General features: G+C 42.3%; 1 protein-coding gene across 3 annotated transcripts in view; it reads left to right on the top strand.

Annotated features, from left to right (window-relative positions):
* Nucleotides 1-14,111, top strand: part of PDZRN4 (PDZ domain containing ring finger 4) — a 252,875-nt gene that overhangs the window by 225,159 nt on the left and 13,605 nt on the right. For all 3 annotated transcript variants that reach the window (XM_065853911.2, XM_071803094.1, XM_065853921.2), the window contains 2 exons: nt 9,528-9,626; nt 11,855-11,917. In XM_065853911.2, coding sequence (XP_065709983.2) covers nt 9,528-9,626; nt 11,855-11,917 — 162 coding nt within the window. The remainder of the gene's footprint in view (nt 1-9,527; nt 9,627-11,854; nt 11,918-14,111) is intronic.

Raw genomic sequence — 14,111 nt, 5'->3', positions numbered from 1 at the left:
TCTAAAGTCTGCAATGAATCCTCTTTTGAACCTTCAATTAAATGCTGTATCCATTGACTATTCTCTTGCCAGACACATGCTGCCTGGTGTCTTCGTTTTCCTGCATCTGTATATACTGTAAGGCCTTCAACAGGTTTTGCTTTTACTTTGCTTCTCTCTAACCACTGATTTGTTCTAAGGAATTGCCATAGTTTACCTTTTGGTTGTCGTGAATGTACCTTGCCTATAAATCCTAATAATGCATTCTGTATAGGCATCGAATGTCTCAGCCACCATTCTAAATCGGCTCCATTTATCGGAATACTGATGTCATCTGGTTCCTGACCGCTAATTTCTAATATTCGAGATCTTCCTTTTCGAATCAATTCTCCAATTGCTTCTGGTCTCGTTTGAATACTGAATTTTGGTTGGACACTGAGAAAAATCCATTCTAATAATCGCAAATCATTTTCTGTTTTCAATCTGACAGTGGCACAAAAGGAAGAATCTGTAGCAACATCTATGGGGAATTCCCCGTTTTTGTTTTGCCACTGGCAGATGATTGCACACGGATGTTCTAGATTGCTAATAAGGAGGGAAATTGGTCGATCAGAAAGTCTTCGGCTAGACCAATTTGTCTGTACTTTTTGTATAATATCAGAAAGACATTTGAGATGCACGGACTCTAAGCTTATTTTCTTACCTGGATCACCTCCTTTTAGAAGTGAAGTAAGAGGTGCTATATCATTGTTAGTAATGCCTACGCAATTTCTAATCCATTGTATGTCCCCTAACAATTTTTGGACATCATTTAATGTTTGTAAATCAGTATGTAATTCAATTTTTTGTGGACGAATCTGTGCATCACAAATGGACCAACCAAGGTATTTCCAAGGTGCAGACTTTTGAACTTTCTCTGGAGCTATAACCAACCCCTTTTCTTTGAGTTTGATCGTAATTTGGACTATGGAACTTTCTGTGAACTCAGCTTGTTGACAGAACAGAATATCATCCATATAATGATAAATAATTGTTTGTTTTCATGATGCACGAATAGGTTGAAGTGCCCATGCAACATACATTTGGCACAGTGTAGGAGAATTTTTCATACCTTGCGGTAGCACTACCCACTCATACCTTTTAGCTGGTTCCGCTTTGTTTACTGAAGGCAGTGTAAATGCAAAACGCTGTGTATCTTGCTCATGTAAAGGAATGGTAAAGAAACAATCCTTTAAATCTATAATTAGAATATGCCAATTTTCTGGTAACATTACAGGTGATGGTAATCCAGGCTGCAAAGCACCCATGGCTTGCATTTGATCATTTACCTTTCACAAGTCATGTAATAATCGCCACTTTCCACTCTTTTTTGGTATTACAAAAATTGGGGTATTCCATGGACTAGTAGAAGGCTTGATATGGCCTGCAACTAATTGCTCTTCTACTAATTCACGTGCCTTTTGCAGTCGCTCTTCTGTTAATGGCCACTGGTCAACCCAAACTGGGCTATCTGTTAACCAGGTCAATGGAGGGTTGGGCAACTGCTTTCCAGTGACCACTAAGGAAAAGGTGAAGTAGTTAACACGGCACCAAGTTGCCCCAAGACGTCACGGCCAATAAGCGCCTCAAGGCTGCTTGGCAATTCCATTACATACACCCTAAGGGTAACACATTGACCTTCAGGGAAACTAATCGAAATGGGATCAACACTTATATTTGGAGTAGTTTGACCCCCTACTCCAGCAACAGTGGAAGAGATTGATTTTTGAAGTTTCCAATTTCGTGGCCATTTGAATTGACTAATGATGGAGACATCAGCTCCAGTATCAAGCATTGCATTTACCTCTACAACAACAGTAGAATCAGATTGAAATAGTTGCACACGTAACATGGGACGCTGAGTCATTGATGAGGTGAAGCAAACTGCAGGACCTGTCGATCCAAATCCTTTATCACGCCTTTCTGTTGAGGATGCTGGAGGAACTCCTGGAAGCATTGGTAGGCAGTTTTCCAGTGCTACTACCTGAGCTATTCTACTCCCAGAAGGAATAAAAATTGGCGGATGCAGAGTGTAGGCCAGGATTTGAACAGTTCCTGTGAAATCTGCATCAATTATACCTGTTATTACTATAAGACCTTTGATACTAGCAGAAGAACGGCCAATCAATAGGCCTCCAATGAGACTATCTTGTCTAAATAAAGGTCCTTTAGCATTCGTTGGTATTCTGTGAATTGCAGTATTGGTCAATGTTATATCTACTGCTGTCTCCACATCAACTCCGAGGCTTCCTGCGGTGCTTGGCTTGTTGAGGTGAAAGAAGCCTGGTTCACGGTTGGTCGCTGATTGTGATACAGGTTCGGAGATGTTCTTTGTGTCCGGTAGCTGCTGAACGTATACCATAGTTTGTGATTATTTGTTTTGCTTGTTGCAAAATTTTCCAATCATGTGGTTCCCATACCGCTGTCTGAGTGTTCATATTTTGAATTACCGGTAGGGCTAATTTTGCTGGAGACCAATCACCTTCTAGGATGGCATCTTTGATGACCCCTGACCATCTGCCACGTCGGGGCTGCGGCTGGTCAATAGAATCTATAGGCACCTTTGATTGCATTGTTTGTGAAGGGCAAGCTGGTTTTTGAAACTCAATTTGTTCCTTATTTTTCTCTACATTTGACACTCTTAAGTTGTTCAAGCTTGTTGGTAATGACTTGCAGTAACTGCTCTACTGCTTGGGGTGAGCCCAATGATGTAGGAGGAGGCTCACAAAAAACTTCCGCGGGTGCTTGCGGAGGCAAAGTTTGAGGCGGCCCCGGCCCCGGCGGCGGCGCCGCGGTGGGTCCGGGCCGGGCCCCCACGTTTTTCTCGGAGGGAGGGGGGGCGTCCGGCTCGGGGCAGGGCAGAGGCGGAGCGGTAGGAGGAGGGCGGCACTCAGGGCCTCCCACATCCGGACAGTCGACTAGTTGCACTTCCGCCTTCTTGGCACATTGCCCCAGAGACTCGGAGGGGGAAACTTCCGGTTCTTTGTTTACGAGCCGCGCAGTTTCTAATCCGCGTTGCAGATCGGATTGTGAAAGTATTGGCTGAGCCGGGACCCCGCGACCACCCCGAACGGCAGGCAGACCCCACAGAGTAGCCCACAGGCCCCTCTTTTCTTTTGGACAAGTTTTATCAGTCCAGGTTTGTTCTGGGACAAGCGCCTCCGCGGCTCTTAGGGCGGCACGTTGTTCCGATTTCATAACTTCTAATGATTCTAATACGGTTTTCCACAATTCTCTCACAGCTTTAATTTCTTTCTCTTCTTCCCCTCTGATAGTTTTGTCCCACATAGTGTCCCCCACTGATCTCCATTCTGTTGGGGAAAACAAAAGTGGAACTTCTCCAAAGTGTCCCCACTTCTGAGCTAAAAAAATCAATGTGATTAGCTTTTCCTGTGACGATTCAATACCTCTCTTAGAGAGAATAGTCGTCAGCAGTGCCGCGGCTGTTTCAATATTCATTATCTTATCAGCGCGGTCTTAACGTAGGATGCGAGTGGCCAGCTCAACAGGTGCCCGTCTTTTGATATCGGACTAAGCACACTATCCCACACCCCGGCTTGGCTCCGTTTTTATGAACGCTGCTTACCGCAGTAATTTCGATCCGGAGCGATATGCTTTGCTAACGATCCATCCCTCTGCTACCATTTGTAGATCCGAAGCGTTATGCTTTGCTAACGAACCATCCTCTGCTACCAATATGTGGTGGTAGTAAATTCGACGAATCCAGACGCCGGCATAAGCTCTTTGATCGAACGGGCGGGCCGGGCGAGAGTAAGGAGTCTAATTCAATGTGAATTTACCATCCGTACTCTTTAATGAACTCTTAAACAACACTGAATATCAATGTCCCCGAGACCACGTTTTTCCAAGCCTTATATACTCTATACCAAAAGGCCATGCGGCAAGTGCAGGCTACAATTGGTTACACTCACAGTCACTCATCCCCCCCCACTATGGTGATTGGCTGCAGGGCACTGTTCACAGACTGTTCATGCGCAGCGGCAACGCCCCTCCTGCAGCCTGGGTCGAGGGCAGAGCGGCTTCTGTTTACTTTCCTTTTGTCTCTGGTGTCTCAGGGAAATCCTTCCGTGTAGCACAGCCGCATCAAGCCCTGGCTTGTTCACAGCACACAGCCAGAGACTCTCCACATGCAACCAGTTACCTGAGTCAATAAGTTAATCCTCTGTCATTCGCAATGGCAACATTTTTTTCATGTTTCCTTATTAAAGGTTTCTGTTCTGGAAATGGGTCAGTGTGTTGCCTTACAAAAATAAATTGGAAAGGAGATCGGCAGGTTTCCTTCTCAGCATAATCTCAGGAGACTCCCAGTCCTAGGACATCATGTTTGGACATGAAGTAGCCATGTGTAGAGTTTACCTTTGTTATACCTTTGTCATAGGATAATGTTGAATAACGAATTACCTTTTGTTAGTTATACTGGTCTACAGTACGTACAGAAAACTAGTCTTATTACATTTCACATCCAGTAAGTCATGAGTGGACAAAACGTAAAAATTGGCATAGAATGAGATGAGACAATAACATAGTGTCCAGCAGCTGGACTCTAAACCCGTTAGAGCTGGGACAGTGTTTTTCTCTTTAAATTTCCATTGCACTAGAGCAGCCCAAGAGGCACAGTTCCATGGAAAGAATTAAAACAATGTCTTCACTAATTCTGTGAGTACAGTAGGTCAAATTCAACAAAAACAATATTATCACAGAGAGTGTCAGGGATTCCCTGAACCTTTTTATTCCCCAGCAGTCCCTGTGGAAGGGACACATCAGATCCCAAGTTTCTTCTGAGTTTCAAAGCTGTTCAATTTCATCCAAACACCGCAAGTTCTTGTATGGGCTTTGAGAATCTCCCTCCTTGGGAAGAGAGTAGCTTGCTGTTCATCATAACTAGTTTGTATTGAAATCCAATTTCTTGTTTACCTTATTTCCCACCTGTATAAAAGTTTCTTCTCATCACACAGAAGTGTGAGAAGGCAAGACAAACAAAGGATTGGAGGGTGAGAGAGCAGAAGGTGAACAAAGTGTCAGTAATAATAGATTATTTCAGTAGAGCCCAGCTGTGTGCGTGATTCATATGCAGAGACACAGTCACTTTAGTAGATGCCATTTCCTGCTTACCAGGCTATAATTTCTTTACAGACTTCTGTAGGTAGAGATAACAGGACAGGTTATAATGTGAGAGTAAAAGGAAGGTGATGCAGGGGCTATGTGGATGTGGGCACTTACTGAGAATGGAAATGTTGGGGAGAAAATGGGAGAAAAGGGTGAGTGAGGCTGCTGTCTGTGAATATGGGTGAGGGGTTGCTTAGTGAAAGAGTGAACTGAGAAGGGCTTTGAAGATGAAGACAGAAAGATTGTGTTGGTGGAGAGGGGTGGAATGGTTTGAGTGGAAGTGAGAGAGGCCAACAAGCAGTGAATAGACGGGACAGAGCTCAGCCACACTGTGAATGAGTTGAATGTCATCGAACAGGGAGTAGCTAATCTTGACAGCAAGTGGGGGAAGGATTCATAGGTGTGCATGGCTCAGTGGAGACCACTGGCAGAGTCGTCAGCAAAGAAAAATGGGGCAGAGTAAGCTTTCCATGTGTGTAATTATTCCAGCAGAAGATCATCAGGTGAATAACTTGTCCTGTATCTGAGTGCTGCAAAAAGAAACTTCACCAACTTCCCTCTTAGGCTGTAACCTGTTCAGAGCTCATTTTTCCCCTGCAAGGCTGCTTAGGAATGGTCACTGAAGGATTGGTTTGTAGTCTGTTTTCCAACAGACTATCACCTTGACTCTTTGTAATCTAGCTTTTAGTTGAAAGACCCACTGTAACTGCAAACTGATGCAAACTTTTACAAGATCTCCTTTAACAGCCCTTAACCTCTTTTCAACAATCCTAGAAAACCAACAGACCAGTTTATGACATTTATAATCTACTTCTCTACTACTTGAGAGAAATTACATTATTAACCTAGCCTTCCCTCCCCAAAGAGGTGACAGGTCCTTGTTTGGTCTTATGTCTCTTGAGGCTGACAGCCTGTAAACTGGTTTTCCATCATTGCTGTGAATGACAGCCTTTAACTGGGAGCCAGAGGCTACAGCCCCTACTCCATCACTTCAGAGGATGACCAATATAACCAGTTTTCAGTCCTTCAGGAGCATGATCTACATCTCTTCACTATCTTTTCTATGTCTGAAGAAATCAGCTACCTTGGAAATTTGCATCCCAGTCTTTCAAGATAGGATAGTCCTTATTCTAATTTCCATGTCTATCTTTTAACCCAATCATTTATGGCAAAACAATTTAAAGTACTGTCTTCACTGTAGCAATGCACTGAATTATTGTTCTGCCTACACAAAGAAGCAGCAAGTCAAAGATTTAGCAATTTGGCATTGATTTCTGTCACTTGGCAGCAGGGTACTCTTTGTGTTGAGGGACAGGTGCCCCCCGAGTGCCCAAAAGAGAGGGAAGCTGTCATCTCCCGAGCTCTCAGTCCCAGTTCTTATGCCATCTGTCTGTCAGCACACTTCATGAATCCCCAAAAATTGCTTCTCATAGATTTTTAAAATGCTGAATTTTGAAGGCAGTTCAGTCCCTACATGCATACACACAAAACCCAAAGAGAAACCAACTGTATGTGTATGTGTCTGACAGTGTGTGTGTCTGTGTGCATGTGCATGTTTATCAAGGGATTTCAGAGAAGGAAACTACATTCTTACAAATTCATTACTGCTGCTAAACTTATTGTTTCTTCTGATAAAAAACAGTTGGGAAAAACCAAAACAAAACAAAACAAAACAACAAAAACAAAACCACTAAAAAGCATCTGTTGCAAAATGCAATGTCAAATGCTTCTGACCGTGATGGTCCAGGTTCTCTAGTGTCTTAGTTACTGCCCTTCTTTTGATGTTGTTTCGGATGTGCTTGTTATATAAAGCTAGAGACTGGACTTGTGGGCTTTTGCTCTGAGAAATTATGTAATATTCTATGCAAAGTATTTTTTGAAGTTTTCAAAGCTGTTTTATCCACTCTGATTTGTTTGAATGTGACCAGGATGTATCGCATTTTCTGTACAAAAAAAAGATGTCGTGAGGTTAGTCATGCAGATGTGCAGCAGGAAAGCATGTACTTGAGTCTAGATTGAAAAACTTGAAATGTTCATTGGGCCTTTAACACTAAGTAGCAGTATCTCAGTCATAGGTATCTACTGCTTCTAAGCAGCCACAGCCATGTGCAGTCATTGGACTACATCCCATACAGTAATTTAGGACAGACGTGGTCCCAAGAGTACTAAGTACACAGATCTCAAATCTAAGCTCTGTTCTTGGGAGGAAAAATGAAAGCTGTGGCAACTCAAGCACTATGTACAGCCAACACTGGTGCCTTCCAGTCAGAGGATATTGAGTCACTGGTATTTGTCACCAGCTGGTTCCCAAAGACAGTTTTAGCAAACCTCTTGGACTCCCAGGATGATGCCTCTAGGGTCATCTCCATTTTTTTTGCTCTTTCATGCCCTAAATGGTTAAATTATTCTGCTCATTAAGCCAGCACACTGAAAGGATTCCATTTGTTTGCAACCTGAAACATTTGTACAGCTTTGTAGTAACACTGTGAGACAAATCATCCACAAGAACTTCAAGGTCATTCCCGACTTGGGGCCCCTGTCCAGCCTCAGTGTGGGGAGACGGGAGGTTGTGCAGGCAGGACGATGAAAGACAATGGGTTTCAGCTTGTGCACAGCTCCTCATTTGCCTTGATTTAAAGGCCCCAGTCTCGGTCCTTTATGGTGTATTTAGGCTTCCTTATAGGCCTCCAAGGGACCACAAGCTTTTTTATTCCTTAAAAGTATACCTTGTTGCTGTAATTGAAGCTGTTTTGTTACTGTAATTTCTCCCTAATATTACAGTTCTAGTCAAGTGTTCTTTCCCTCTGGAGGCATCAATTATTATGGGTTTTGAATAGGCCTCCCTTCAGTACACATACTTTCCATTCCCAATGCCAAAATCAGGTCATGGCATTTCTCTTCCTCAATAAAACATGGTTCCATGTTTCTTCTTTCAAATCCAGTGTTTAACATGTACTGGTGACTAATTCCACTTCTTACCACCCTATTTAAAACTCCTGCCATATTAAATAAAAGCTAAAGAATACTACAGGTTTTGTGGTATTTTCTACATTTTCTTAGTTTCCATTAAGACATAGAATGTCTGAAGTCCAGGGTGCAGTTTATAGGGTTTATGCAGGTACTGAACCCATGTAGATGTACGTGTAGGTTGCTGAGGGAGCAAGAGAGCAAGCCATAGCAGTGCACTTCGTCAAAGATGTTGAGCTGAAATGAAAATGGCACAGGGTTCATCTGCTAACCCATGTGTGTGAACTGCAGGTTTTTCTGTAAGTTGTTGTATTTCAACACCTGGTCCCCACAACTGGATCGGACTCAGTAGTGAGTCCTCACTGCTGTGCGCCCTGTGCCTGTTTGTGGATTAATCTGCGTGACATCTCTGGAGATGGGGACAAACAAGCTCTGTGTCACAGACTAAGAACTGAAGGCTGGTTTTGTCTCTTCTTTTTTTCACACAGCCATGAGAAACAGAAGCTGTTAAACTCCAAATGTCACCTGCAGACTTCCTTTAAATACATATATCAGCTAACATTTCTCATATGCAACTAAGCTAATACCCTGTGCTATTGAATTCATCGTGCTTTATTAAATTATTTGTTTCACAGTGTTCAAATCAAGTGCAACTTTGCATTTTGTGAATGATTCCCCTATGAAACCCTAAAGATGCTCTAACTCAGATGGGTGTATGTAGTAGTTATTACTGTGCCATCTGCCCTAAAACTTGCACTTTTCATGAGATGCCACTGCTGGGACATCTGGCACTAAAAATATGTTTTCTGCATCATCTCACAACTGAGGAGGATGCCACGGCTGTTCAGCTCCACAGGAGATTCCTTGAAGCATCCTTCTGTTGCCTGACACATTCTGCAATGAAGCTATGGCACTAAACTGGCCAGGGAAGGAATTATGCTATTAATGGAAGGCTGTGCTTTTGCTTTATTGCTTGGATTGCTGTTAGAAGGGAGTGGCACTTGTGTGATGGATGGATTGATTGATGTGTAGCCAGTTTGTCTTATATCCTATAAATCAATAGTTGGCTACGTAATACACTGAAAGTCAGCTTCTATTATCGGAAAGAAAAAAACTGCAAAACCGATGCACAGCTATATTTCTCAAAGTTTGGCATGTCTTACTGAACTGTTTCTATACAGCTTGAGCCTACAATATCTTGACATTTCCTTCTTAATTCACAGAATATTTTCCCCCTTAAAGATGCTCACAGAATGTTGGGTCTTGAATCTGGACAGTATGAGTAGGTTCTGCAGTATGAGTGAGCATGAGTGTGTCCTACAGTACGAGTAGGCTTGGTGCTTGGTGTAGGCTGCTACAGAATTGTTTCCACCCTTGGCAAAAGCCACCATGCAAGCCTGTGTGTTTTCTTGTAGGAGGTGGAGCTGTGCCGCATTAGCAGCCAGGAGAAGCTGGGGCTGACTGTCTGTTACAGAACCGATGATGAGGAGGACACAGGGATCTATGTCAGCGAGGTAAGGACGTGGGAGATGCTCGTGGTGGAGGGCTGAAGGTGCCAGGGAATGTAAGAGCAAGTGCTCTGAGACCAGAGAGCAGACACGTCGGCCATCAGCCAGCACATGTCACTTTCAATTCATTTAGATTATCAGTTTAAATTATGCTACCCAAGTAGTATAATCATTACTAGTGAGCTTCTTTAATGTGAATGCTTTTAACTACAACATCATAGTTAGACAAGTACAAAGCAGTCCGAGCATGGTCTGAATTTTGAAAGAAATATGCCCTTATGATGGAAATCAGGCAGAATTTTTAAGGACAAAAGCACCTTGTGCATATCCTGCTTGCATTCTCCCCCTGCTACAATCTCAGTAATGGTCACAGTGGGTAATCATTATTTTATTATTTGTGGGTTTGTTACAGTTGTGGTACACACAGAGGTACCAGGGGTGGGTGGAGAGAGTAGCTTGGGAGAGGAATACATAGAAAGACTAATAATATTTTTCTTGCTAGACAGAAAATAGAATACTAGATACTGAGGTGGGATGAACCCTCAGGTTTTCATTAGCTTCACTGTGAAAACATGGCATCCAGCATGTATCACAGAGTGTTAGTGTTTCACGGAGTCAGTCCACAAGAATTCCAAGAACACTAGCTCCCTTTGAGTCTCCAGCCATTCAAAGAGGGTTGTTTTTCTGGATAAAGCAGAACTCTTGTGAGTCCAAGGTCACTGTTGAGTCCAAGCTCGCTGGCGATTGTCCTGCATGAACTGTGTTCCAAATGTGTTGCTTTTGGGACATGTTGAACCAAATTCAGACAGTAGGAAAAGGTTCTTCGCTGGGAGGGTGATTGGTCACTGGAACAGGCTCCCCAGGGCAGTGGTCACAGTACCAAGCCTGTCAGAGTTCAAGGAGCATCTGGATGATGCTCTTAGTCATATGGTTTAGTTTTAGGTAGTGCTGTGAGGAGCAGGGAGTTGGATGCCATGATCCTTATGAGTCCCTTCCAACTTGAGATATTCTATGATTTTGTGATTCTAAATTCTGAGTGAAGCTCATGGACAGAGAGGATTGGTAGAGAGATTTATCCTACATATAAGTGAAGGGGGATGAAGGCAACAATGCAAATTCACAAACCAGCAGCAATGTCAGAGAACCTGAAAACCACAACCTTGGAAGAAGAATGAGGAATTAATATAAAACTAACCAAGAATACGTATTCCACCAGTTGTATAACCACTGCTGTTAAAATCTGTTTGATCTTGTGAGAATGAAGAAAGTGCAGGAATCTCTTAGTACATTCCAGGATTAAATCTCAAATGTGCTGGTTTTCCTACATGGTAGAAATTTCTCAGATCTTTTTCAGGGAATGTAGTTATATTGTCTTAGGTACTTGATTAAGCACTTCAGAATCGTTTTTTTTCTGTGACAATGCACAATAAGAAAATAATATCTAACAGCTGTAGAGGATGTAACCTGCAAACCAAATGTTCAACTGAGATGTTTCGTTTGAAAAAATTGCTTATGGCATGACAAGGCAAAATAAATGATATAAAATAACCGTCAAGTGAAAGGTGATAGATCGAATTGCCCTGCAATGAACAGTAGGTCATTGCTCAGGGATGAGCTATAATGACTTTGATGAACTGTTAATGGAGCCCTACACATTTATTTAGGTTAAACTAACTTAAAATTAACTGACTCAGACCAGGGACGATATACAATACCTGTGAGTGATCTATACGATTTAGATCCTTTGGGGTTTTTTTCTGTTTCCTTGCAAGCTGCAAAATTCCAGAGGAAATAACAGACTGATAGTGGAGACAATAATTTAATAGTAAATGTTTCCATGAAGGAAAAATAAACCTGCTCTTTTTCCAAAGACAGTATGGAGTTAACAACTGCTGTAGAAGCACCTTAGTCCATAGTGAACTTCCAGAGAAGAGGGACTCTCTCATTAAATTCTTAGCACTCTGACAGCTGAAGGTTAATGCCTGACGGTGGCATAGGGAAGTACTAATCTCAAAATCTTATGCTCCCAACCCTTTCTATCTTTAGGCTTTTATCTGAAACAAGTTTATGCTACTATTTAAAGAACTGTTGAGTTTATATGACTCTAAATGAAGCTTCAGATTGCCTCTGTATAGAGTAAAAATGTTACTTTTTCAAATTGTGCAATTGTGCAGATGTTATGATTTCCACTAAAAATCTTTCCATGTTCCATTACTGGATATTGTCCTGTGCAGGTTGATCCAAACAGCATTGCTGCCAGAGATGGCCGGATCCGTGAAGGAGATCGCATTTTGCAAGTATGTGACAATAGACTCTTCCTTAAACTCTTTTTTCAGACAAACACGCAGTGCTGTCTTCTCTGTGGACTGTTAATGAGGGAAGGTAGTTCTCTTTGTTACTGTGATCGATGAGAAAATCCATGTCTGTCTGTTTTTTAACACAATAGCTGGGAGCTACAGCGTGTGTACTGAAAAATGAGAATGACAAACTCGCTTTGGCTCATGCCCTTATGTCCTGCATCTTTTTTTTTGCCATATTTATTAGCAAATCTCATTTCCACTATGTTCATCTCAGTGTCAAATTCTAAACAGGGATTCTGCAGTCATAAATATGGGTGTCAGTGACATGCTGATCATTCACTGATCACATAAATTTGGGTAAAACTCACTTGCGCTGAGCAGAGATAGTAAGAGTTTTCATGCAAAAATGTGCTGTTAGTGAAGAATGATCTTGAACATACCTCAGGGGGGGTTCATTAGGCTTTTGTTAATATTTTCTTTCTTCCACCAGTAAGACATTGCTATTCTGAGTTATTTTCTTATTTACTATCTTGACTTTTTTCTTTTTTTCTCCTTCATTTCTGTTAATCCGCTCATTTGAAGAGCTGCCCCAAAGACAGGTTTGTGTGGTACAGCACAGCCCCTGTGGGTGAGGGCAGCCATCTGCTGGCTCTGGAGGGGGCAGCGTACCTGTGTAGAGAGGCAAGGAGTTCGAATGGCAGCGGGATTCTGTTTTCAGTGGGCAGTGAATAGTTCATTTTTTGCCCTAGTGACAGCATTACAAAACAGCTACTAAAAATCAGTACACTGGAAAGTCCTTGCTGTATTGTAGCATTTTAGTTCTGGTTCTCAGTCAATTTCCCTTGCGTTTTGACCTTTTTTCAGTGAAGCCCCAGAAGTAATTCCTGGTGTGACAGGTCACTTTTCTGTAACTGGTTCTATAATTGCCCTTCAATAATTTAGGCACATGAGCTTTCGAACTGTCGCAAGATCAGCCTGTTTCTTCCCTCCAGTCTTTTCATTTCTGTAGGAAATTTCTTTTCTGAAACCTGTACCTGTATCTTTTACCCTGCTATTGGCTTTGGGAGTCTAGCTAACACAACAGGGTCTACGAGCTGGCTTACCAAAGTGGCCCATCTTTTGGAAAGGAAATAATAAGTCACATTTTAATGCCAGGGCTCATTCAAGGTCTGCTGGTTTAGTCTCTTTGTGGCTGGGAATGTGCAAACATTCACAGGATGAATGGTGTTCCCCACCCAGAAGATACAGACACCACAGCATGAGGGCAGTGAGCTCCTGGGTGGTACTTGGAGTGATGGGAATAAATCATGAGGTGCAGCTAGGAGTGGAAAAGTCAGTCCACTGCCTCTGCACCTTTCTACCTACTGAAGAAAGGAAACAGGATTGTTTTTTTAACTTTCAAAAATTAGAAAAAAAAATAGTTTATTTGACTGAGTAGAAACAGCTTTCATTCCTGCTCTTTATGTTTCAAAATACGGAAACAGAGAGTAGGCCTATTTTCTGCTCCTTTCCTTGGTTTCTTAAATTTCTGGGTGGAGAGCCAACAGCAGTTCAGGCAAATATTCTCCAGTTCCTAATGAAATCCATTTCAATTGTGAGTAAAGACTCTGGGAGAAAAGCATAGGTAATTCTGCCATCCTTTTGTAGACTGGAGCATTACTTTAATGTCAGTGCTGATATATAGCTATGAATTTGATCATTAAAGTTAACACCCGGAGAGTTATGTGGGGTTTACTTTCATATCTGAAAACACATTGACCCTCTATCTACTCTTATTGATGAGATAACTCAGAGAAATAGAAGGTGACAGTGCCATTATGAGGGGATTACACTGAGGCTGGGAGAGAGACTGATCCTTGAGCATGGGGGCATTTTCTGTGGGTGGTGGATGGCATTGGTTAAGTCTGGGAGGGATGCTCTGTTTTGTTTATTTGTCACAAAATTACAGTGGTTTTCCTCATGTTTTTGAGGCTGAAACTGTCCCCTTTACATTCTCACAAACCTCACACCTCTCCTGTCACCTTTCCAGTTTCCTTAAGCGTCTGAGAACAGCCTGAGTATTTCACATGAAATGTTACAAAGTCAAAAGAAAGGTTTTATAGGGACAGTCCTAGTGAGACTTGCTTAAACTGCTGTTTTTAGCTGTGAACCTCCAGGCTGACAAGTGCTGTCCACGTGGTTGAGAAGCCAT

This window comes from Patagioenas fasciata, chromosome 1 (assembly GCF_037038585.1).
Source record: "Patagioenas fasciata isolate bPatFas1 chromosome 1, bPatFas1.hap1, whole genome shotgun sequence".
Taxonomy (NCBI): domain Eukaryota; kingdom Metazoa; phylum Chordata; class Aves; order Columbiformes; family Columbidae; genus Patagioenas; species Patagioenas fasciata.
This window is presented reverse-complemented; position numbering and strand designations above follow the sequence as displayed.